We start from the raw sequence: 26,782 nt of genomic DNA, 5'->3' as shown, positions 1-26,782 counted from the left end.
AACTGTAGCAACGTTGTGGAAGACAACATGGCGACGTGATGAGTGAAAGTTCCGATGAACAATCTTGTACAAATGCTAGATCTCGCCTCTTTTATTACTTAAAATCATGGAGATCCATGACATTCTCCTGAAATCATGATGCAAGGATTCACGGAAAAAAATGCCGGCGACAGGACCGCATTTTGGAGGAAGAATGCGCGATCCGTTCCAGGAAGGTAAAAACATATTCTCGTGTTTTCCCCTTGAATGTTCCCAGTGCAGTTTCAATTTTCCACTGTGTGTTCACATTAATGCAGCAAGCCACGCGTCGAACAGTTGAGCATGCACCCAAAGCGTTTGCAACTTGCGTGGGCCCCGAGATTGCGACATGCCGGTGAACATCTTGCCAGACGTCGCGGTGACCTCGCCTGTTTACGATTTCAAGGCTTCCGTAAACATACGCAGCGATGCAATTATTTAACTTTCAGCAGAGCTGTCAAAGGCCTCAGGCAAATTACTTCATGCATCAGTACGTCAATTCATCGTGCCTACGCGCTATTGTATTGCCTGCAAACGCGCCCATATCGCCGTTTTTGGTCATGGTTGTTGCCGGGGTGAGCGGTCGAGCTAAAGTGTTTGCGCTGCTAAGCATCGTTGTTTTATGAGCCGCTCTGCTATGTATGCCCCTGCTGTCGTCGTGTTTGTGAGGCTGTCGATTTCGGAGTAATAGCGCTCCTTCGCGGCCCGCACCCGGCCGGCCTCCGTGCTTGAAGGGCAAGAGCGGCGCTGCTTTCTCCGAGGCGTCGCATAAGAAAGCTGACGCCGCGTCACCCAAAGCCCGTTGCAGTGCTCTTATTGTGTGACATCTGCCGGCCTATCGCTTGCTTGCCGTAGGCACTGGAGTAAGGCAAATTTCAACAGCTGGCCTGCTCGGTTTGTTCATGCGGGAGCGCTACGCAGGCGCGAATGTGCCGTCCAAGCCGTTCCTTGACTCTCGCTCGCGTTGTTTCATTGTCCTCTGCTGCGTGTTCCTGCCTGAATTCCACCGCATGTTTTGATGTACAATGCATCTGGCGAAATGTGTGGCTGCAAAGTTTTGCCCTTCGTGTAACGCTGGTGGTCGTGGGAGACCTGTGAATATCTCCCGTGTAAGCTCATCGTTGTGCTTCTTCACCAGTTTTGTTTAATCAGAGTAAAGGTTTGAGTAAATCGCCGAGCAGTTCCTCAATTCTGGGAAAAAAATGTGGCAAGAAAAAAAAAAAAACTTGACAGCTACACGAGTAGTGAGAGCAGTTTGTCATTTACCAGCCCCGTAGTGCCCTTTCAACAAATTCGTTATAGTTGCATTTAAAAAACGAAGTCAGCGCGTAAATATTTTATTGGCATGTGTGTGTTCGCAGAAAAAGGACTAAATCCTATCGCATACATACTTTCTACTTGTGTGAGCTGTTTGGCTTTACGGTTCATTGATTGATTAATTGATTTGATTGATTGTATGGTTTAACGCGCCGACGCAGCGCAGGCGATGAGGCGCGCCGTAGTGGAGGGCTCCGGGTTAATTTTGACCACCTGGGGATCTTTAACGTACGCCGAAATCTCGTACACACGGGCGTTTTTGCTTTTCGCCTCCATCAGAAAAGCGGCCGCCGCGGCCGGGAGGCTTTACGGTTCAGCTTTCCTCCCTCAAGTGCATGTGGTTTGCATTTAATGTAGATTCGAGGAGCATTCATGCATGCAATTTTCCATACCTTGTTTATGGAGGACTTCCCTGAAGGCATCGTATCACATCTGTAAGGTATAACCAAATGTTATCGTACTGCGCCATATGTTTGCCATTCTTACATCTGCCACACTGTTTCAAGCAATTTGCTGCAGTGCTTAACACAGGGGTGATTTCCTGTATTTCGTTGTGTCCTAAATAGTAAATAGTATTTTAGAGTCATTTGTTGGGACATGCCTCATATCGTGGCTGCATTGTTTTTATTCTTCAGCATCAAGCCTGTTTATGGAGCATCCCATCCACCTAAAAAAGAAACCATGTGAGTTCAGTGTTTTCGTTTTTTCGGTTCATGACTACACAAGTCTAGGGTGGACGATAGATAGTACAAAAAAGAGCCTTGTTTCTCATTTTCTGTGGAGCTTAGGAAGGTCTTACCTCACATTTGTTAAATTTATTGTGTATTTTAAATATTATGGCATGATTAATTGATTGTTGCTTCCAGTGATTGTTTTGTAATACCCCAGGGAAATACCATCAGTCTTGTCATGAGTTGTAAAAATTTAGGAATGAAGAAATTTTTTGGGAATCAACAAAACAGGAGTGGTTGGAAATCTACGAGGAGAGGCCCTCATCCTGTAGTGGACATAACATAAATAAGCTGATAACGATTATGGTGTTCATGGAAATGCCATTGATAACTTGTTTCTGTTCTTAAGACATGTAGAGCAAAGTTACTTCATATCCTGTAATTAATGTTGCACAACTTAAATGTATGCACTGCCATTCTTGCCTCGCATTTTCACTTCCTCTACATGTGCAGTGTATAGTTGGTGTAAAGCATTTCACAGACCGTTTTAATTCGGGAATTTGTCTAATGGTACGCAAGCTGTCCTGTTTCATAAACTTTCCACAGCACTGAGAAAGCTACGGCGAGAATCAGCCAATGGGGGTTGAGGTACATAGACAACATGGTCTCTCCACAGAAAACTCTTCCCACAGCTCTTGCCAAAAAAAAAAAAAAAAGGACAACACCTCGAGATTCCCTTTTTTTCTGCACATTTTGGGCTGTGTATTGGCCTGTATGCCTTGCAGTTTCTACAGCACTGCATAAAGGCAGTGAAACAGAGCGTAGGCCCACACCCACCCAATCCGCTTGAAATACCTGTAAAGCAAAAGTGTCAGTGCGGTGGGATCGGAAGTGCGCCAGTGAGTCAAGGTTAAATGCAGAGCAGGTGTTGATGTCTGTGTGGTTGTGTGCTGCTGCTCTTCCTCACATCAGGCCATCCACCCCAAAGAAAGATGGTCACAGCAGCAGACATCGAAGAAACACATCATCTAGCTCATTCAAGGACTTTCAGGAGAGCACGGACGACGCCTGGGATATCGGCGACGACGAGTTCTGCGTTGTGTCAGGTGGGATCCCCTTGCAACCTGCCCTTCGTTAAACTGCTTGACCCTGGGAGGTCTGGCAGCAGGGCGCCATGTGCACAACCTCCTGTTTGATAAGACCAAGGCAAATGCAAACTGACCATAGCTTGTTTCGTTTTAGTGCGTGAGCACTTTGGCGGCCGCTACTGAGGATTGGCAGCGATGATGGCGTTGGCCTCAGCGACGGTGTGGAACCGAGCAAGCGAAGGCCGGAATAAAGCAGCAGAGGAGAATGTGGCAAAAGTGTGCGGGGGAGGGCAGTATGTTGAGCCCGCACGAGATGCTCATCGGAGCGTCTGGCAAAAGTGTGAGGTGGAGGGCTGCAAACGCTGCTGTGCCGCCATCTGTCTCACTGCCTGCTCCTCACACATTCAGCAGATGCTACTACTTTGTGCGTAGCCCATCCAAACCGCGTGATATTTGTTTGGGAGGTTCAAACACGATTTGCAACAACATGGTCGCCAACGATGCGCTGCAAGATAGCAGCACAGTAGCGCGGGCTGCTGTGCATTAGCTGATCCCGTGATCACTTCCTGAGACACAGCAGCTATGTGCCATGATCGAAAAGACTGCAGTTTTCGCAATGCACAAATTTCGCATTAGCGAGTATAGTAATCATCAGTGCATTTTTTTTTTCATCCATAGATAGCATTTTTTGTTTCTTATCTTTATTTCAGTTTTGTGACTGTTGTTAGTAAGGCTACTTGTCGAAGCGGAAAGTCCTGTGCATTTGTGGACTCCCCTTTAAAAAGGACAGTCTTTGTGGAGTGTCAGTATTTAGCCAGTGCTGAAAGTTATGGCTCCTTGCACTTGTATGCCTTTGTACACCTGAAGCCTTGCTCTTGTGACATGCTGTGCTGTAGTCATGGTAAGGTCGCTGTCCTTTGAAAAGATAAACAAACTGGTTTATTTAAAATCTCTGTCATCGATCCTGCAATGGTATAGATCGAATGAACTCTGCAGATGGTTTTGTTCACCTCCTTCACTGGTGTATGCTGCCTGCCTCTAGCCGTGTTGTGCTTGCCATTGTGAGTGGTTATAAATGGGCCTCTTGGAGTTCAAATTGGTGATATATAAATACCGCTGTGTGTCATTCACGGGGCACGGGTTAAAGACACACCAAGTGTCTTTATGCGTATGTTTAAAGCAGCCAGGAGCAGTCATGCAAGGCGGACGTTTGGGTCTTTATTTTTGTGCTTGCAGCCGCACGTTCTTTCCCAGACTTGCATGTTTCAATTAATGGGCTCATAATAGGTCCGTTTGAGCAATGCTGGTTTTACCGATTCATGTACAGTAAAAGCTCATGAATTCGATCTCGAAGGGGACCATAAAATTGTTTGAATTAAGCAGAGTTCGAATTAGCGGGCGGGCGCTAGAATGAATGGACACAGTGCCACACTGCACGGGCAGAACACAAACGAGCCACCTCGGGACTTGTTATCGTGACTTAGGCGCTAATACACGTCTGTGGCAGGTGATTTTGTAAGTAATGGTCATGGAGCTCGAACAGTGAACAAAATTAATTTATCAGTCAGTTAGACGCCAGCAATACGCACCGACATGCATTCATGTGAGCAGCGAGACGTAATGTCGAAATAATGGCGCTGTTTACACTCAAAAACACGTTTGTTTCTTGTTATTTCTGATGAAATACCTGGTTTCCATTCCGAGGAGCGATGGGAACCAGGGGACCCCAGTTCAAAATTAACCGTTCTGGATACCGACGCGTTCAAATTATCTGGAGTTTCCCCCCCATTGAAATATCCAGGGCTGTGCCGAGACCAGGGCATCAGTTCAAGTTAACCAAGTTTGAATTAACAAGCTTTCACTGTACAAACGTCCAAGCTTAGCACAAGAAGGAAGAGTGGTAATGGTGGCCTCCTTCCCCCTCCCCGTGGCCTGCAGACGTGAAGATAGTGTCCAAGGTGGTGCAGTCCACGGCCGAGTCTGTCATCACCAACCACAGCAAGGGCCGGAACATGGTCGACTTCTCGGACGACTCGCTGGGGGACGAGGTTTCCGACAGCTGCTCGGCCAGTGCACGGGCGGCTGCCCTGCAGCGGCTGGCCATCCAGAAAGGTGGGCCCTTTGCATTCGCTTATCCATTCGCTTATTGTGGGGGAACTGTTAGGGCTGCGTTTGGCAGGATGCTTCGTGTCTGTCATTGGCGTGGCCATCATCCATGGGAGCAAATCAGAGTGCACTCTGCCTCAATCTGTCACCTCTTGCATGAGGTAGGAGCTGGGTGTCATGCCACTGTTGTGGTTCCTTGAGATTTCAAGAGTGAGGAAAGAATGACCTGTGAAGAACGGAATGACCGTCACCATGATTGGCTGATTGAACTGTTGTGATTGTGAAATTGAGTGAGGGTCACTTTTGCTGGATCGTTGTTTGTTCGTAGGTCTGTCTGCAGGACAATGTTTTCATTTATTGAAATGCGCGTAGTGCAGTAGGGGGTGGGGGGAATGCCAGATATTAAAAAAGGCAGGCAAACGCCCTGAAACACTTTGGTAGCAGCTTTGGTGGGCTAATATTACACCGAGTCGGCCACCTTTACAAGCACCACCACCATCATGTATCACCACAGCAAGGGGACCCCTCTAAAAGACTGCTGTTATGTGGCAGATTGGTGTATGTTCTCTCATTTTATTACCCTCGTTATTGGGCGAGCCAGAGCACTTTAGGGGCCCAGCATGTCGTAGCTTGTTCGTTGTCACCCTACCTAGCCACCGCATTCACGGGGTGTTGCGGACCTTAACAGACTCCCATGGCATCACGCACTGAAACAGGGGATTCGAAAAGATACCCGCTTGTACCCGCTTGTCCCACGCGTCAGCCTTCTGGCCTAAAGTTACGAGCACACTTGAACAGGTGGTTTATATAGTCATAACTGTTCGAAACACCTGAACCACTGGCACTTGTCATACATTTCCCCATTATTTAGTGCACAAAAAACTGCAAGTACATTTCAGGCAAAATTTATGTAATGAATTGGCAGTCCCCGCATCCAGTTAGTAAGGAACACTCATTGGGTTGGTTTTACAATAATAAGCGAAAAAATGCGGCCGTGGAAGAAAAAAAAGTCGATGCATTCGAAATGGCGCACAAAGGCTCCAGCACATGTGAGATGAAAGTAAGTGCAAAAAGAACAGAACTCCCGCTTGTGCTGTTCAAGGCAGAACAAGAAACAAAAGATAAAAAAAAGGATGCGAGCTGTCCCAGGAGAAGACTCACAGGCACTGCGAAGGCGGGAAAATTGAATTGCATTGAACAGACTTTTTTTCAATTCAGCAGGAGAGGAGCGAAACAGATAGGGGAAGACAGTGAGGGGTGGTAGCAAATAGCGAAGAATGGCACCTCAGCTCCTCTGGCAAACCACTGCTCTGCACTTCTGAAAGCTTTCATGTTGAACAGCTTCAATTTTTTTAACAAAGTAACAGAGCCATGAACTCGACTAATGATCAACAGGGTGAACAAGAGCGGCAAGAAATGACTTAGTGGCAGCAACAATTCACTTTTTGCTTGTATTTCGATATTGCAATGTCTTGGCTAAGACAATATGAAGTAGCGGGTAGGTCTTTTTTGTCTCTGGAGGACACATTTCAGATTTCAAACTAAACGTAACCATCTTTATGATAAGTAGATGTTAGGTACTATTTGCCTCATGTCTATAGGTGCTGAGGCTCTGTATGTGGGGCGTTGAGGCACAAAAAATCTTTCAGGAATTGATAGAAACAGTAGCTTTGTATTTTATTTTGGCTGCTACATGCTTGATAAAGTCAAAACACAAGAACATCAGCGAATATACATTAAAAAATCAAGCGCCAGAATATTCTAAATAAATGTAAACCTTTTCACTATAGCACCACATCAGTATCAAACATGAGGCTGATATTTTATTTTCCCCAATGTTATGTCTGCATTAAGTAATCTGATGTTTAACCCCTTCACCACTTTATTATTTTGCCAATTTTTATGCCCAAACTGCTTATTTTCTTGAAGTTTAATATTGAATGTTTTCCTTCTAAAAACCAAGTTTTCGGTGTTGAAAAAAAAAAAAAAATTCGAGCACATACTAAATCAAATTAGCATAATAGCTCATGATGAAGGCCAGCTACATGCTGGTAACGAACAATAAGAAACAGAGCAAGAATGCAGTTGAAAATGTTTTGTCATTCAGTTTGGTGCAAAACGGCGGGAAATTTCACCGCGGAAGCTTCAGCAGTGTGTTATACACCTCAAAACACAGAATCACACGGGCGGGCGTGTTACACTCCTTGCACCAAAGCGTGTTTCCTTGTGTATCTTCTGTCCGTTTCTCCGAGCAGCTCGCAGCAAATGAAGCATTTCCGGGTTGGGGCTGCTTTGTTTTTTTGGTTGGGGGGATGTAAGCCGGAAAGTGCTGCTCCAGCAGTCGTCAGGGTCAAGCACATCAGATGGCCAGCTGCGCCTCGCCCTTTGCGAGGGATCGAGGTACCTATTGACGAGTGCTTCACTAAGAGCAACGCGCTATTCAAGGTGACTTATCTTCCCTCCATCTTTTTTAATTCAACACAAATGAAGTGAATGTTTCTTGACCAACCAAGTGGCGAAAAATCTTCTTGTAATGGACCTTCTGCCGTTCTTGGTGAAAAGATACTTGGCCAGCATCTGATCTGACTGGTCAACACCACCCATTGTAAGATTGTAGTCCCTCACAGCGTTCAGCTTTGTGACTTCTCGTCCTTTCGAGTCTTTGAACTTCTGCATGCTTGCACTATGCACTGTGCTCATGAGAGTTGCAATCTTTTTTATCACGCCATTGCAGGGCAACATATTTACCGGGCTGGTAAGCCTGCACCTCTCCTTTCTTCAACTTCTGCGTTTTAAATGCGGGCGGCATGTCTTTTCTATTTTATTTCACAGTGCTGTAGACATCTCTGCGGTTGTGAAGAAGGATATCAACAAGCTCTGAAAAAGTGTACAAGTTATCAATAGTCAGGCAGTAACCCTTGCCCAGCAGGGGGGCACGGGGAGCTTCATGACAGCTTTTGTTCCCATCGGCGATGCGGGATCATGATTTGCTGGTGTGCCGAGATTGGTGCTTTTTTTCGTGTAAATCAGAACGCTCCACGTGTATTCCTACGCTGCCTTGCAAAGCGTAAAAAATTTTAGGCCGAACCTTGCTCTTTTCAGTGGAATGTATTGGACCCATCCCAAAAATGGCCATATTTTGTACAGCTTCGGCTGCGAGTGAACGCTAAGGTCAATGACACTGTCGTTATTCACAAAGTGCAGCATCTTCATTTGAAGCTGGAAGCGGCTGCCAGTCACCTCCTTTCCAAAAACAGGGGTGTGCAGGAGTTTGTTCTTCGACCAGTACCAGTCCTGTTGTGGTTTCCGAACAATTCCTTGTAGCAGCAGGAGTGAATGGAACACCCCCATTTCCTGTGTTGTCACTGGCACCCATTTTTTGAGGCGAGTGTGCTGACTGGGACAACCACTTCTCAGCTTCTCAGCGGCATTCTGATTGCAGTCTAGTCCACTTATAATAATATCCAAGTGCCAAGGAAATCCCATCGTTATATTTGATCGTTGTTATAAGCGGATTGCAAAAAAAAAAAAACAAGGCGAAACAGCACTCAAGACATTTTATTTGCATGCAAGCAAGGTCGTACTTCTACTTATTTGCGGAAATGAAGCCATACTCGGTCAGCTTTGTTTGCTGCACGCGAAGCTAGCGCGCATCTTTTTCAAGAGCATCTATAGGTGCTTCACCTAGCTGAACGAAAGGTCCTTGGCGGAAAGGTCCTTGGCGGGACACAGTCCGCCGCATGACACAGTCACGCATGACACAGTCCGCCGAGGGACTGTGTCATGCGTTGGGCCTTCTGCGAAGGCACTACCTGAGTGGGCTGCACAGCCGCATCGTCAGAGTTCGTCACTGTCACTGCTGTACGCAGCACATATCAGTGCAATGGTGGCCTTTGAGTGAGGCACTCCGAAGTTTCTAAAACATCGGCCCTGTCGTTTGTGGAAACATGGAGGCAATTGAAGCGGCACCCAGTCAATTTCAAAAAGCAGTGCCCAAGTGACACAACAAGAAAACGCCTGACTCGTGAGCGAGCGGCGGTGCCAGGAGGGGGGTTCAGCAGGAAAACTGCTCTCCTCCTCTTTGCTTCCTCGTAAGCGGCAGTCGCCTCGTTTTCTGAGGGGTGGAAGGGATACGAGGTGCATCGCGGCTCACGCAGCATGCCGTTGCCATGTTGAGCCGACAGGAGCTCGCATTTTCACCACACGCTGGAACCGGATTCGTTATATCTGATATCGCGGCACTGGAGCATTGTAATAAGCGGTTTATTTTCCATAGAAAGCATACAAAAGTGAATGGGGCCATAGTTGTTCATCGTTATATCAGATATATTGTCATAAATGGTATAGTTATTAGTGGACTCGACTGTAGTTTCTTTGATGATTAGTGAAATAATGTCATCGTTGACGAACGTACTGGCGAACGTACTCAGTCAAGTCATGAGGCGATCTAATGTTGAACGCCTTACTGGGGACGCCCAAAAACGGAAACCGAAGAGGCTTCGTTGGGGTCCAATTCACGTCGATGTGCGACAATGACGTGCACTCACAATAGTGTCTGCTGAGTTGTCTTCTCTGTCTGATGAACTGCTAATTTCGAAGTCATCACTATTGCTTTCAAAGTAAAGCTGCTGTGCTACATTTGATCACAATTGCTTTCACTTCCAGAGAAAAGTAAACTTCGGTGTCTGAGTCATTATCGCCCAAATAGCTGGACAACGGCGAAAGGCTTCTTCTCCGCAACAATGGACCAGCAGCCCATGCGTTGCCTTCACCAGATGCATGTTTTGAAACACGACTTGTCCCCCAAAGAAATGTGAAACAGCAGTTAAAAAAAGGGAAACCTGCCCAGTGTTGCCATCTGCAAACGTTGCGTATTCAATCATGGCTCGGAGACGTACAAGCTACTGTTGACCGCGCCGGTGCTGCCGGTGCTGCCGGTGCTTTGGTCCTATTTTGTGACGCAATGGCTACGTCACGAAAAAATGAAAGGGGAGTGGGAGAGGGCAATGCCAGCTTTGTCTGCTTATTTCTCAGCAAATAACGCATTGTTGCTCGTTGAACAGAAGCTGAGAGGCCTGCGAGACGTAGATTCTTTCAGCCTTATGCGTCCCATTAAGTAAGTTCAGAGACCTCCACTATGGTGCAGCTTAAACGTCCACTAAACAAGAGGTTGACCGTTTTGTTTGTATTTAACCACATGTCTTTCCAGTTGGCAACCTTTAACATGATGTCAGTAGCATGTACAGTTGACTTGTTAAATGTAATTAAGTTTTTAAACAACATCGCTCAGTGAAATCTTAAGAGGTGTTTGCGTTAGGGCAGTTTGCAGTGCATCAGCTGCAGCGGGTATGGCCTGGGTAATTAGGGTCCCGTGCGATTCACTCAGAAGCACTTGTGCTGCGCCGTTAGATGCAGCGTGTTGCTGTTTCTGGTACGTCGCAGCGTGTGCGGGCTCGACACTGGAGCCGTGCGTGGTGCCTCCGTCACGGACGGGCTTTGGGCCTGGCATGGCGGTCCGCCACCCGTGCTACCCGGGGGCGGCGGCCAACACGTCCCCCCACCACTCGGCATCCCACAATGCCCTCAACACCCAGGCGACCCTGGAGAAGTTCCAGAGCGTGCTCCAGAGCCCCAAGACAGACCTCGGTGGGCAAAGCTTCCCGCCTTATTGCCTCCTTGTTTGTTTACCGTGCTGCCATTGGTGGGACCACCGTCCGTAGCTGTGCTATTTTACGGAAACATAATTGCACCCTTTGTTATATCTATATCAATTTGCACCTGTAAAATAATGTCAGTTCACAAGAGGGTTAATATGTTAGCCTTTTAAAACCCCACCTATTTTAATCGCTTTTATTGTTGTTTTTCCTAGTCTTCATCAATGCCGGCTTCAGAAATGTATTTAGAACCATTCCCTGAAGCAAAGTTTTGTTGATACACTGTTAGCTCAGCACAGCTGCTAGAACTGCAGCATTTTAAGCTGAGAAGCTTTGTTCTGCCATGGTTAAAATGGTACTAGGGGGACTTTCAAGGTCTCAACTAAGATTGAACTATTAATGTTATTGGGGCATGTAGGCAAGGTTCAAAATGCCTCATGTATTGACTCTTTTATTAATTGACTTTATTTCATAGAAACAATGTAAATTAAAGAGACTCTGCAACAACTCTTTGAGCAGTGCAAGTAAACCCGCGCGACGTTTAGATTACACTGCCAGGAATACCTGAGCCAAATATTACACGTGCACGTGAAGCGGTGAGCCCGCAAGTTGCTGTGAAAGACGCAGAAAAACCAACCGCGCTTTCTTCAATTTTCCTCATTATGCACCCCTGGCATGGCCTGAACGACGTCATTGCGGCCATGGCTGTCCTATTGGCTGTCGCTGGCAAACGTCGCCGCTTATTTCCGCATTTCCTGTGATGATCCGCCGTGGGCGGCGCTGTGTACCATCATCTTTTATGCCTGAGCCTGTGCGCACAGTTTTGGCATTTCTTTTGTATTTTGAGTGCGCGAGGAGTTTCAATAATGAAATCAATGCTCCCCTTCCAACGAGACCACTCGACAACAAACGTTTATTGCTTCAAAAATGCCCTACCAGCCTGAGGGCACGCTTGCGAGCAGGCAGCTATGCCTGATTTTTTTGTGGCACCAGACTGGAAATAGACTTCTCCACGTTGCGGAGAAAAGGAGAAAACTTCCTGGCCTGTGATATATCGAAGGCCGCCAGAGAGAACGCTGTGAGCCACCCCCCTCTCCAGGAGAGAGCGCGCAGCTTACCTCGCCTGTCCGTGGTCGAGTTGAGGGGGAGCAATTATGCACGATTTCTCATTGCGTGTAGTTTCGGTGATAGTGAACGGATTTTCATAATTCTTGTGGGAGGCGATTGCTGGGACAATAGACTTTACCTCAAAATACATTCCGAGTAGTCAGTGGGAAGTGCTGCAGGGTCCCTTTAAGAACAAAGAGTACAGGTTGATGGGTGCTTAGCACTTGGGCTGAGAGAAGCGCTATTTCTTTTGCATTACAGTATAATTCAACTCTCAAACCCATTGACATTGATTGACATTAACATTGACATTGACATTGACATTGACATCCTTTATGTCAAACTATTTCTGGACATTACATTTAAAATGAGAATATATAGCAAAAATTATGCTTATATCAAACGAAAGTACCAGTGACTCCTGATATATCGAACAACAAACACTGCAGACATGCCCCTGGGGTGAGCTTTCCCTCGCCGTAGAGGAGAAATTCTGCCGGCACGCCCTAAAAGCGGTTTAGCCCGACCGCTCTTGGGCAGTAGGCGGCTCTTTCCCCTCCTTCCCCTTGATATCCCCATCGTAATCGCACAACCGCACTGTGTAGGGCGAGCTATTGACAACCCCCATGTGAAAAATGATCCTGGCCTACCTGCCACGCTTGCATGGGCCATTTACACGCGAGTTGTCTCCACGCTTTTTTTTTTTTTTTTTTCATTGTGTCTGCGTCATTCACACTTTGTGGGCTTTCTTGCGAAGTGTAGCTGTGGTGGCTACCACTATTGTCACTAAACAAAGGCTTATTTAGTGGCTCTAGCTAGCGCGAGAATTTTCCTGCAATGAGGTTGCGAATTGGGCAAGTTGGAGTGCGTTCATTAATGGTCAGTGCAGACGAAAACAAGACAAGAAGAGTAAGCGACACACAAGCGCTTGTGTCATCCTTACTCTTTTTGTCCGGTTTTCATCTGCGCTGACCATTATGAGCAGAATTTTCCTTTCGCCGTGAAACTGGCGATCATAAATTTAGCCGAACACAGTAGAAGTCAGACGTCCCTGCGGCACCCGGGATCCCCAAGATCACCCTTAGCACGATCTTGAAGAATAAAACGGAGACTGTTTATGCCGGCAGGGGGCTTAAGATTGACCTGCTCAAGGTATGCTTGGGCAGGCATTACGGGAGAAACTATCCAAAACTGCGTCAGACACGCCTGCTTGTGTGTGCCAGGGGTAACTTTGAAAATCCTGAGGAGTGCAACTAAGATATTGCCGGCAGTGTTTCCGAAGTTTGGAGTGAGCTTTTTAGAGTTTATGGACGCCATTGGCAGATCAACGGTTGACAAATTTGTGAGTGCGGATGATGGTGTCGCGACCACGGGAGAGTTTGGAAGGCTACATTGCTGGAATTATACTGAGCGCAAGTGAAAGCGGGCGCAACGAGGATAGCAGTGACGGTTCTTTGCCCACATCCTCTTAGGTTATTGAACCCACACCAGTTTGGCGCTTCTTTGCGAATGGGAAAGGTTGCGGTCTCAGCTGCTCCAACTGTTTAGACAATGTGCAGAAGTGCGCGCTGCTGCAGGCAGCGAGTTGCGCTAGCAGAAAAAGATACAGGACTATTTTGTGTGAAAGTAAGGCACTTTCATCAATAAATTGTTTTTATAATGGTATGTGCGTTTATGACATCGAATTCCTTAGCTTGGTTACGTCAAATTACCCCCCTATATTGAACTGATTGGCGTTATTTATTTGCAAGTTACATAACCAGGTTTGTCTGTAGTATTGCACAATAAACATATTGTAAGGCCAAATGGATTGTTGTGTGCTGCACACGCTTGTGGTTCACAACTTTAGGCAGGAATTTTTAACCGGGCAAGATTGTTATGTGGCATAAAATCTGGGAGGCAGGAAATTACTGCTGGCTACTGCAAAGCCGCACTAGACATTGATTGCAGAAAATTAAGAACTTATGAGAATGACCAAGAAATAAGAACAAGTGGGATAGGTAGGTGTATGTGATGTCATCGATGCAAGACCTGGTATCATTACGGTATACTTGGTTTCTTTTTTATGCCTGTGAAAAGTGTTCGCAGCCACTGCAACTATGTTTCGGGGTGCGTACTGCTGATTAAATTGGCCAGCTTCTCTAGAAATTCCTAAGGTGCTAAATGGGGAATGCTGTGTCGCTGTTGTTCGCTAATCACTGACCTTTCCTTTCTGCAGACGCGCTGCGCTCTCTAAGTTGGAAGGGTATCCCTGCCGAAGTGCGCCCCATCACGTGGAGGCTGTTGGCGGTGGGTGGACTACCTTTCCTGTCCTCCTCTTGCGTTGTCTCTGGACTTCCCGTGACCGAGCGCCTCCTCCCCCGTGCAGGGCTACTTGCCGGCCAACTCAGAGAGGCGGGCGGCCGTCCTGGAGCGGAAGCGCGAAGAGTACTTCAATTTTGTGAAGCAGTATTACGACACGCGCAATGAGGACATCCACCAGGAGACCTACAGGCAGGTGCGTGCGCTGGGCCGAGGCTGCCGCTTTGTTCTTGCCTGTTGAGCTGCTCGAGTCTCAGGTTTCGGCTCCTTTTTTAAGTGCAGAGCACTTTAGGGGCTTGCTTTGTCGTCGTAGCTTGCTCACTGAACCCAAGTAGAGCCACACGGCGTTCTGTTGTCGTGGTGTCCCACAGAGGCTTCGAAAGCCAAGCGGTTTATATAGTCATAAGCGTTCAAAACACGTGAACTGCTGGCGCTTGTCATACATCTTCCCGTTATTTAGCGCAAAGAAAACTGCAGGTACATTGGAGGCAAAATATATGTAATTAACCGGCAGCGCCCGTGTTCATTTAGGAATGCTTGGTGGATTGATTTTTTAAGCGAAAAAAAAGTGGCAGTGCAACGCCGGCACGTGTGGTTGGAAAAGCAAGCACAAAAAGAACAACTCCCACTGGCGCAGTTTTAGGCAGGGGGCCAGTGAGCACTGCGAAGGCGGGAAATTTGAAAGCCATTGGGTGGTAGCAGTGAGCGGATAAGGCGCTATAGCCCATTATGGCGAATCACTGCTCTGCACTTCCGACAGCTTTCACATTGAGTGGAACGGCTTTAATTTTTTATGTATGCAGTTTTGAGTGACTGGAAACAAGTTCGATGAGGCCTTGAAATTGAAGGGACAGTGAAGAAGCACTCTTGCAGAAGTCCCTGGGCCACCTTTGGTAGTTTTGTGCTGTTGCTTCATCTCCTTTCCAACCAACCTTGGACCGGCACATGTGCAGCAACAGAGCAAGTGTCTAGTGGGGTGAAAACAAAACTGTCAGAATGTCAAAACAAACTGCAGCAGAGCAAATGTCTAACGCGGACACAAACAGGTGCCTCATTGGAGTTGCTCTGTCCTGTCGACCAAACACAGCTGAATGAACAGGGACTCCACGACAACAGGTGCTATGGCGAAGTAATGAATGAATTAGCCAAACGTTATTACTCTTGCAATAACTAGGAGGCCTTTAATAATAAGCTGGGAATGTGAATGAAGGTTTGGCTTGGTCCCAGTGAAGTTGTTTTACATGTCTACGGCGAACGTCATGCGGCTTCATAACGATTGTTTTTTTCTATAACAATTGCTAAAACAGAATAGGTAACCGTTCTCGTGCAAAGAGTATAAATGTTGACCCTTTCAGACGCTTGTACACAACTGTGTACAATTCAACCCTGCATTTTTTTTGCAAAAAGAAATACCAAACTGAACGTTTTTGCTAGTTTAGCATAATTTTGCATCCTTCATCTAACAATGAAGATTTTAGGGCCATCTGGCGGCTAGTAACATTACTTTGACCATAGACAAACAAAATGGCGACGGACGCAACGGCTTCAGCGGCTCTTTCTCAACTCTTTCTTCTCGTTTTCTCAAGACTTGCGGCCCTAAAAAACAATACAAACAATGCATATCACACAAGTGTATATGTATGTGGAAATATTCAGCGCTAATTGACGCTCCTGACCTCTGTGATGCTATGTACACAATTCTGTACATGACTGTATAAAAAAAACTAAGATTGTGTAGGGGTCAGTAACCAGCCAAGTCATCTTGTTTATTGAGATACACAGCATAGAAACAACAAAAAGAAATTTGTAGGGGGAAATAGCGAGCGGCGTCTGAAAGGGTTAAAGCAGCTAAAGGTGAAGTGTGAGCATTAGCTGAGTCAAGAAGTGGGAGAAGACACGTTCAGTGCTTTTTTTTTTTCTCTTTGTGCTCATCTAATGTTACTGCTTCACCTTTGGCTTTTTGAAAATTGTGCACCACGATCTTGTTTGGAAACGCGTTCTTCTAAAGCAAAATAAATGTTTATAAACAATTTCTTCCCCTCTGGCTGTCCTTTTCAGATCCACATCGACATACCACGAATGAGCCCACTGGTGCCATTGTTTCAGCAGGAGGCAGTTCAACAGGTGGGTTAAATTCTGCGTTTATGCAGCCCACGGGAACGGCCAAATATTTAATAAATTTGGCAATACAGTTAAACCTCGATGTAACGAAGTCGGTAAAATTCGTAATTTACTTCGTTACATTGAAATTTCGCTACATTGAAATTCGCGGTTATAATGAAGTGTTCATCCCGTGAAGCGTTTCCTGAAAAAGAAAACGTGGCATACGGCCGGCGCACTGTTTCTGTTTCTATCGGTGCTTAATCGTCTATGCGGGCATCAGCGTGATCCGCATGGAGCGTTCTCTTCCCGCAAAAACGCGCCCCGCAAGCCACAGGCGCGCTGACGCAGCCGCGGAGACCACCCGCGCGATGCGGGTAGCTCCAGCGACCGATTCTAACCGCTCGCGGAAACGCAACTCGAGGGGCAAACGAGAGGGGTATGCGAGAAAAACAGCGGATAACGTGAGCGAAATTTTCACTGTAAAACGTCACACGCGCCGCTTACGAGAGCGCCCATCAAATATCCTTCGCGGCGGCCTTATCGTCTAGCCAGCCGGCATCCCCGAGCGCTTCGAAGCTCCCGCCATAGGGTGCGCGCCTCCCCATTGGCGAAACCATGGCGAAACTGGTCAGGCTCCTCCCACTGCCGCGCGCAGCGCGAGTCACTTCCCGCCGCCGGCACGCAATCGCGGACGCCAGTGTGGAAAAAAAAAAAAAAAAACGCGCGTGCAAGGTAAAGATTCACAAATGCTTGCTGGGACGACGAAACCCAACAAGCATGAGCGAACTCGAAGTGCAAAGCGGCGGCTTGCGACGGCGGCAACGCCAGAGGCGATTAGGCTTACCACCGCGGAGGAAATTTGATGGGCGCTTTCGTAAGCGGCGCGTGTCACGTTTTACAATGAAAATTTCGCCCACGTTATCCGCTTTTTTTCTCGCATGCCCCTCTCATATGCCCCTCGAGTTGCGTTTCAGCGAGAGGTTAGAAGCGGTCGCTGGAGCTACCCGCATCGCGCGGGTGGTCTCCGCGGCCGCGTCAGCGCGCCTGTGGCTTGCGGGGCGCGTTTTGCGTTTTTGCAGGGAGAAAACGCAGAGTGCGGTTCACGCGGATGCCGATTAAGCCGTAGACGATTAAGCTCCGACAGAAACAGTGCGCCAGCCGTGTATGCACGCCACGCAGTTTGTAGGCAAGGGACTTAATCAAAGACTCCGTGGCTGGCTGCATCTGCGGCATTTGGCGACCCGTGTCGCCGTTCGCGTTTTATTGGGACCCCATTTCGGCGCTTGCGTCTCCCAAAATCTACTTCTACAACTTAAATATCGTGCCTCGTTCTCCATGAAACTTCGTTACATTGAAATTCCGGCAAACGGGACTTCGTTACACAGAGGGTGAAAATACATGGTGTGCATACACTTGAAGTTACAAATAATTCCGTGGTTCGTTACATCGAGGGTTTCGTTACATTGAAGTTCGTTACATCGAGGTTTAACTGTATCTCCAAATCTGGGAATGTTAGACCTGATGGCTTTCTGTTGAGGGTATCAGAACTTGCTTGTTAAGGAAAATACCAATTGCTCTAGATCGACAGATTAGCTCACCGAGAACACGAAACTACCACTTTTATTCATAGCTTTTTGTAAAGTGAGGTAGAAAATAGTGAAAACGTAAAAACAGGTGCCGCCGCCATTGGCTGTGCCATGCAACTTTCACTGGAAGTGCTTAAAAATCGTCTGGTGTGTGCAACGTCTTTCCTGGCTGCTGCTGGATGGTGCTACTTGTTCATACTTGTGGCAGCAGTACCGCTTTTTGAAGAAACGGGCGAGCTACGCACAAGGGGTTGGGATGGACGGCAACATTCGCGGGGCCTCAAAAAACAATACGGTGTACGCGCGTTACAGCGGATCCGGCAACAACGTACGTTCAGTTACAACAGGCCGTTTCTGCTGGTTTGGAGTCCACTCCGCTCGGACGCGGTTATAGCAGACTACAACGGACACAAATTTTTGGCGAAAATTGTTTTGAATGAATGTAAATAGCAGACTTACGTGGTGCCGGCACCCTATATGCTTTTTTGTTTGTTTGTTTATTTTGGCAAAGAAACTACTATGTCTGGCAACATTGCCGGCTCAGATTGGGCCATTGGGGCAGCTAAGCCAAGCCAATGCCAGTGGCCATTGTTTTTGCTTTATTTTTTTTTTTTTGTACGACCAGCAGCATGAGCAGCAAGGTAGCTGATTTCACTGTAAGATAAACTCAGAATGATGTCGATGTCGAACATGGCGAAAAAAAGGCTGACATCGCGAGGAGTACGGTCCTGTCTAAGCAGACAGTCTGCTCAAGTGTCAAGAACAAGGACGGTGCTGAAAAATGCTACTCCGGTGGAATTGAAGAACAGCGCTTTCGAACACGGTCGAGTCTGCCCTCATTACAATTTTTTCTGTATCAAAGAACTCAGGTTTAGTGAAGTTTGGCATTTATTACTCCAACACATGCATTGTTCCCGTATGTTCAATGAAAATAAAGACATTAAGAAATGCCTCAAGTGGGGAGGGGGGGAGGGGGGGGGGGTTCCAATCCATTGTGTGCAGTTTGCTGCTGGCCGTGCAGAGTCCAACTGGTCTAACTTTCCATTCCACTTATTTCATACCGGCTGCTTTACTGACAACACTAAGATCATTAAAAATGCAGAAGCTGCTTTGGGGAAACGTCAGGCAGCAATTTGAATTGTTTGACGAACGGTTTCGGGTAAACCTACCTTATGGAGAAGGGTTTTAAAAGCGCCTGGCTACTTCTGCTGGCCTTGACTGATTTTTATAGCTGGTTAGTAATTGCTCCTAGTCACATTGTTGCTTTATTTGCTCATCTTAGCATGCCTCTCTACGCACTCGACTGCATGTGCCAGGCCTTTTCCGAGTGCCGGTGCTAAGCTTTGAAAAGGGTGTCAGGCACAGATTGTACCTAGATTGTACCTTTTATATGCAATACCAGTCAAAGTTCCCACTTTATGCTCATGTTTGGATACTTCGCACACAGCAGACATCTTTTTTCCAGATTAAGAGGGTCCGCTGTAATGGGCGTAGACTGTTTTTCTTCAACAAAGCGTCAATACTGATCATGGGTCCCATGAAGGAACATTTTGCGTAGTGGTCCAGAGCTGCAACGAATGTGGGAGTTCAAGAAAGCACGCCTGATTTTGTCAAAACTGACCAAACCGCTCTGTATGTGGTAGCATTGTATTCGGTTGCTTCTATACCACTGTACATCACCGCTGCATCACTTGCTTCCAGCTTGTCGTGACGCAAATAGCGACTGCAGTCGCTGTTTGCGTCATGTTTGGTCAGCATTTGGTTAGCAATTTCTCGGCAGTTAAGCCATTTTTTGGTACCGAATCGACGCTGAAATGGCTATGGGAAGGTCAGACTTTTGTCTGAATCCAACTAGCTGGTTGCCTTTAGTGTCCCCTTAAATCTACAAAATCAAGTTTAAAATGATGTTTTTTTACTGCAGGGACTTTAGTTTGCTGTTCTACAAGGTTTTTTTTCCATTGTTTGAAGTGAAATGCCATCCATCTTAATTGATGGATGCAAAATATGATGGCACCATGAGGAATCCGAAGCTCACCACTACGGCTCGCTTCATCGCCTGTGTAGTGTCGGCGCATTAAACTTCATAGTCAATCAATCAATCAATCAGTCAAGAGGACTTTGTAACATGAATTAAGTTATAGGCGTAGAGCACCAGGAATTTTCCTTTACAGGGGCCATGCAGACAAATCACAAGTTTGGTTTATTCGAAAGATTGCCTCATTAGAATCATACTGACACCACTTGTAACTTAAACTTCACTCAAATAAGCTACATAATTAGGAAAAAATGGAATGGCAATGCAACTCACTAGCTCATTTCCCTCACTAGAACAAATGGCATCGTATATGCACAGCCATGTGATTGGCTGAGGCTGGCAAAACCAAATGCAAGTTAGGCAGGGCTTATAAGCTTGCAGAACAAGCTGTTTTTGCATAAATGTAATGCATATTCATTTTATAGCAGTAAGAATGGTGGGGTGAAACAATGGAAGTGATGGAATGTACCAGTGAATACTGCTGTTGGTACTGTGCGCACTATGCTTGTTATAGCTGTACAGCAGTGTGACGCTTTGGGGTTGTCTCAGATGACACTGGCCGATTAGCGTGAGCGGCATTGTCTTTTGTGACCCTATTTGTCGAACATACCCAGTGTTTCACGAAATGATTACACTCGAACCTCGTTATAACGAAGTTGAAGGGTGAGTCATAATTACTTCATTATATCCGTTACTTTGTTATATCAATTATCGCCGTTTAGCGCCGCGTATGCCCATTGGGGTGCTTAACCTTTAAGCATGCGGAGAAAAGATGGCCGTGCGGCTCGCCCCATCGCTACGTGACCTCAAATGCAAAGAAATTTGATTACAAGACAAATATTTGGCTTATTCGGTACTGACGCTATTTTATTGTCCGCTAGCGCTTCAGGAAAAAAAGTCTGCAATGGTCTTCTGGTTCGGACGACGCAAGCAAAACACCTCTTTTTCAGCTATGGCCACCGCCGTCATGCCGTTTTCACCGTCATCCTTAGCACTGAAAAAAAAAAAACGACGCAGCACGTCAACAGCGTCGAGCGCCTGTGACGACGTAGTACAGTGCACTTGTTTCCGTTGAACGGCCGTGTACAGTGGTTCCGCTGTAGACGTAGGCACAGTGAACGCACGGGAATCGGCGCCCATGGTGTCTTCGTCATCGCTTGTGTCTGCTGTCCGGCGACATCTGCCACGATGCTGTCATCGGTCAGTTCTTCAATAGTCACCGCATGATGCATTGGCATTCACGTTATCGAAGAACAACTCATTGCCCGCAACGACAAGACGGGCAACAAGACCCGACCGCAAATACGGGCAACGAGCCGCACCGCCGCCTTGTGTCTCCTCCCACCACTGTCACGTGGCTCCCCTCTCCCCACTCCACCAAGCTGAGCATGGCTGAGCCACGGCCGTGCTAGCCGCCGCTCTAGCCCGGCCATGGCTCAGCCATCGCTGGGCATGCAGCTGGGAGAACGAGGAGGTTGGCACGGCAGCTCGTCGGCGACTCCACGGAAAGCATTGCCTCCGAGATAGCCGTAACGCAGCGCGGCTGCTGTTGGGAGGTGGGAGCTTTGAATTGCCACGCTGTGTGGCTGCCAATGCGGCGAAAACTGATATTGTCGACGTAAAATATGCATTTTTTTCCTGCGGATACCAATCCGGTTCGTTATATCCATTGAGAGGTCCATTTTTCTTCGTTAAAACGAGGTTTAAATTACATGTTTGTCTATGGGGATTTCAAGGGGAATCTCATTTACTTCGTTATACTATCCATTATTTCGTTATATCCCGTTAAGTTATAACGAGGTTCGAGTGTACTACCTACTGTAACAAAAACAAGCCAGGTGCAAATACAGTCAGAAACAAAGCAAAGGCGAACAGCTGTGCGGAGCAGTACGGTGGCGCCATCCAAAAAGACTGACGGTAAATAAGGCTCCACTGCAGACTGAAATGTGCACCTGAAGTAAACTTGAAGACCCGTACATATGACGTCATGGCAGATGTCACGAAACACAATTTAGCAGGATAATTGAAATTTTAACCTAAATTGAGTTATTTCGCAGCGAATAAAGCATCACTTGCTGCCGGAAAAGCACTGGGGGCCCTATAAAACACCAAATTTTTTGAATAAAACAAACTTGAATTTTTTGTGCATGGCCCATCCCTTTAGAAAAGCAGTATCGCATAAACGTTTCCCCACCATGCCTCCAAGCATTCTTTTTATGACCTCTGGTATTGCTTGTGTTGTTTCTGTTGTGGCTGCACATAGACGTAGCTTTGTATATTTAACTCTTTCGCTACCGCGCCTATCAAAATCGATCAATTTGATCGATACTTTTGGGAGCGCCTTTTCATAGCGTTCCAGGCGTTTCTCGAACAAGTAAAGCTGTTCGGAGTTAGATCAGAAAATGGTCTTTCAAAATCAGTTTTGTTTTCATTTTTGCAACGGAAACGTGATTTTTGACACGCTTTTGAATCACCTGGTTGTGGAAAAGGGGCGTGGTCATCGCGCCTCAAGGCTACCAACGAACAATGCGTGCAACTCGTAATTACTCTGCACCAGCGCTTGTTTTTTGCTATCAGGGCGTGAATGGGGAACTAGCAAACGATTTTCAATCGTCAGGTTCACGCTCTGACAGTAATAATCCCAGAAATCGGCTGAAAATGTCAAGCAGTGCCTGGTTGCAAAGCTACTTTATGATTTTAGGCAGTTTTATTGCCTTTGCGCAAGTTGTCCTATGTACTCTGGTAGTTCTACTTACCCCAGGACCATTCCCAAACAGTTTACAACAGTTTCGGTTTCGTTTCTGCATCGCGAAATTCATATTTAGCGCAACTACGCAGTTACCCAACTTCAAGGCTAACTGCCATGGCGCCTGAAGTGTCCGCGACTGATCCTCGAACAAAGCACGCCGCTCCTCATTTCCCCCCACCCTAACCCGATTTCTGCGATAAGAACTTCAGATGCAAGTCGAAAGGTCACACCCAGTCGCCAGATATCTGTTCCGCCGAGGACAGCGCTTCAAACCGGCCTTACACTGCCAGCTGTTCGCCTTCAAGTTTCGTTTTCATGCGAGGGTATATCCGGGTGTCTAATGTTGCTGCTTAGTTGAACTGTCTATTCGGACGGAGTCTCTGATAAGTTTTTGTACTGTTTCATTTGAAAAATGTTAGGTGGCGCTGCAATAGAGGAGGCTCGTTGTGCTGATCTTTTTTAGCGCGCGACTGCTACTCGGCCAAAGATCGCAGGGGACGATTCTAGCTCATCGTACCTCATTTTTGCGAGCAAGGCTACAATTGCGAGTAAGAAGATGATAATAAAGCTCAGCTTTATGTTTTGAGAGATAACTGACCGTGAACGACAACAAACATCAGCCACGGCGTTCCGTTTTCAACTTCATGCATGTTTTTTTCTGCATCGCGTGCTTGTCCCAAATATTGTGCTCGCTGTAAATGCAAAGTCAGCCATTGACAAGATGTTTTTACGTTATGTGGGGGCAAATTGGTGCCTCTGATAACGTCAAACCGCCAGATTTATTCCAAGGAACCACCCAAAATTGCACAGTTTGAATTAGAGGTTGGGCTTCACCGCATGACACGAGCACCGTGCGTGCTAACATTTTTTTTTATATCTGAAAAACTGTTCCGCGCAAGTCGAAATTTTTTTTAGGGTGTGTTTTTGAAATGTTTCCCTGCAAAATGTATATTCTAATTTTTTTCTACTACCGGTGGTTTGATATACACAACTCCTTTTTTATCATTTTTTTCGACAACTTGACAAAACTTTTGATTTTGATATTTTTTTCACAACTATGATATATGAAAACCTTTAAAAAACTGGTGTTATTGGAAAGGCCGTTAAATAATCTGCATTTTGTGCTCCTGCAATTAGTGCCTAAATAATTTTTTAGAAGAAAAAAAATGTTTTCTTGGACCCCCCAAAATTGGTCAATTTTCTGCGGTAGCGAAAGAGTTAAGCAGACATTTGCCTGGCCGAGTCATCCCTACGTGAAACTTTGAGTGCCTTTATTAGCAGGAAAGGAGTACACTGGACCATCATTTTGTAGTGGTAGTGTGTGAGCATTTTTGCTATTGCTAGAGAGTAAAAGAAAGACAGTGCACAACCTCACTTTATACGAGACATTGCCTCTTTGAAAAAATGCCTATTCCAGTATAAATGCAAACTTCAGCGAAGTAAAAAGGCGACCAGGAAAGTACTCGCCAGCAATTCCTTGCACTTGACTTGTATTGCCTTAACACTAACTTATAAGAAAACATTTGTGATGACGCTGAGCAGCTGTCGGGGAAGAAGAGATTGACAGGGACTGCAGCCACGATTCAACGGTTCTACAATCAGAGAAGAACTGTTTATTCCTCGTTCCAAAGAGCATATGGGGGTGAGCGCCTTGAGCGGCAGCAGACCTGGCATCGGGTGTTAAGCGCCGGCGTGAGCATGTAAATCTCACCATGGAGCGCTGAATGGCACGTACACTACGTAAACATGGTGCACCATGCCACAACATTTATTCATTGAATAAGAGGTGCTTGGTTTCAAGCATCAAGGGGTGTCCTATTCTAAGATGCCTCGAGCATGGACAGCATCAACAGCCCTTCGGGCCAGCCAACTTACTCAATTGGATGGTGCTGGCAAAAGCAATTCAGATTGAAGTAGTTTTGTGGGCTTGCAGTTCACACTCGTCGTGCTTAAAATTTGAAATTGTTGTGTTGTAAGTAAATAAAGGTATGCATGGGATGTGGGATGTAGGGCGTAGTGTTTTATGGCTGCCAAGATCCTGCATTCTTCCTGGATCCTGCCTCAACACGAACAGAAGTTAAGAAAATTTTGAAAGATGTGATGATCTTAGCAGCGCAACACCTTAGCTACTGAGCCACTGCAGAAAGTTGAAACAAAACATCACCCACCAGTGGCTTAGTGGCTAATGCACTGTGCTGCTAAGCCCAAGAATGTCGGTTTGATTCCTGGCCCCGAGGACATTGGGTTGATTCCTGACCGCAATGGCCGGTTTTCAGATTGAGTTGAAAAGCGAAAACACCTGTGTGTTGAGATTTTGACACAAGTGGTCAAAATTAATCCCGAGTCATCCACTATGGTGTGCCTTAAAGCCCACGTGTAACTTCGGTGTGTTGAACCCATCGTTTAAAACGTAACATAATTCATCTCTTAAAGTTCCATTTAAGTGGTGTTTTCATGAGAGTGCACACTGAGAAGGGCTTCTCGCACCGGGTGGTCTGATCGTCTGCTACCAGGTGGCAAGTGCAGGGGATGTGTGATTCCTTTGTCCTGTGCACACCGCCTTGATTGTCTCGGTATTTACAGACGGGCTGATGTTGTCTCCCTCTGTGCCCCTCAGATATTTGAGAGGATCTTGTACATATGGGCCATCCGACACCCTGCGAGCGGCTACGTCCAGGGCATGAACGACCTCGTCACTCCTTTCTTCGTGGTGTTCCTGCAAGAGCACGTGCCTAAAGGTGAGTGGGGCGCCCCCTCTGCACTTGTGCTATTGTGTCTCCTTATCGTTGGGGCAAGTCAACTGTGTTACCCTCAAAGTAAAGGCACACTGTTCTTTCTTTTTACACAAGGAAAAAGTAGCTAGTATAAGTGCCGTATTCATTCGAATATGAGGAGAGGTTTTTTTCCAGAATCTGTGGTCTCAAAGTCATACCCACCTTAGATTCGAAGCTTAGTATATATATTGACACTACCATCATCACTACCATCGTCATACTATCATCCCCAGCTACGTAACAATGTATGGTGAATATTTTTACTCTCCAAACTGCACCCTCACCTTGTAATCGTGTCCGCCTTGTTATCGAATAAATACAGTGGTTTCCGGTCTACATGAATGCAAGTTCATGTTCATTACGCAGGGGGCGTTGCTGCAGCATTCCAATAATTGGTATCTGTGCTTGAAAAGGGAATGGTTGAGGCCATTTACAACTGCTTGTGTGCTGCATACGGAAGTTGTGCAGTCAACAGTAGTACCACTCAACATTCCTACCAAACCCACAGAGTGTCGTTATTAGGCAGCTAACAGTAGACTTAAAAACCTTTCATTGTGCTTTCAGGCTTGTTCTGTCATGTGGTTTGTTATTTTAAGACTGCAGTTTTGTTTTCTGCGCAGTGCGTTTCTCTTCAGTGCTGTGGTGATTTTTAAACACCCAGTGAGGAGAGGAAAGGTGTCATAGTTTCAGTGAAAGGTGGCTGCCCTCCACCCACTCCTAAGAACGCCACAATCGTCGCGATTCAGCTGCATCCATGGTTGATTTCTGTGACCCAATTGGCCCCTGTTGCTGCAGAGGAAGGGGCGGCGGTGGAGACGTTTGCGGTGGACCGGCTGGAGGCGGCGGTGCTGGCGGACATTGAGGCGGACAGCTTCTGGTGCATGAGCAAGCTGCTGGACGGCATCCAGGACAACTACACGTTTGCGCAGCCGGGCATCCAGAGCAAGGTGAACACGCTGAAGGAGCTGATGCAGCGCATCGACGCGCCCCTGCACGACCACCTGTCGCGGCACTGCGTCGAGTTCCTGCAGTTCACCTTCCGCTGGATGAACAACCTGCTGATGCGCGAGCTGCCCCTGCACTGCACCATCCGCCTGTGGGACACGTACCTGGCCGAGACCGAGGGCTTCTCTGTCTTCCACCTCTACGTGTGTGCTGCCTTCCTGCGCTTCTGGTCCCCGGCCCTGCTGCGCGAGAGGGACTTCCAGGTGGGCGTGCTCTGATGAACCCTGTCTCATCCATTACAGTTATTACAGCATGATATCTCTTATCT

The 26,782-nt window shown here is 46.8% G+C and overlaps 1 protein-coding gene across 2 annotated transcripts in view; it reads left to right on the top strand.

The window, feature by feature from the left end:
- Positions 1-26,782, top strand: part of Tbc1d22 (TBC1 domain family member 22) — a 28,383-nt gene continuing 1,601 nt past the window's right edge. Inside the window, exons 1-10 of one of the 2 annotated variants that reach the window (XM_077683239.1) lie at positions 1-215; positions 1,971-2,018; positions 2,979-3,112; positions 5,033-5,206; positions 10,643-10,846; positions 14,180-14,250; positions 14,330-14,458; positions 16,321-16,386; positions 25,353-25,473; positions 26,305-26,717. In XM_077683239.1, the coding sequence (XP_077539365.1) occupies positions 136-215; positions 1,971-2,018; positions 2,979-3,112; positions 5,033-5,206; positions 10,643-10,846; positions 14,180-14,250; positions 14,330-14,458; positions 16,321-16,386; positions 25,353-25,473; positions 26,305-26,717 (1,440 nt within the window). In that variant the 5' untranslated portion in view covers positions 1-135. Of the gene's footprint in view, positions 216-485; positions 509-1,970; positions 2,019-2,978; positions 3,113-5,032; positions 5,207-10,642; positions 10,847-14,179; positions 14,251-14,329; positions 14,459-16,320; positions 16,387-25,352; positions 25,474-26,304; positions 26,718-26,782 lie in introns of those variants that run through there. The other variant, XM_077683240.1, reaches the window with a different exon arrangement.

Source organism: Haemaphysalis longicornis, unplaced genomic scaffold (genome assembly GCF_048455015.1).
Source record: "Haemaphysalis longicornis isolate Haplotype H1 unplaced genomic scaffold, Haemaphysalis longicornis Haplotype H1 scaffold_9, whole genome shotgun sequence".
NCBI classification, from domain to species: Eukaryota; Metazoa; Arthropoda; class Arachnida; order Ixodida; family Ixodidae; genus Haemaphysalis; species Haemaphysalis longicornis.
This window is presented reverse-complemented; position numbering and strand designations above follow the sequence as displayed.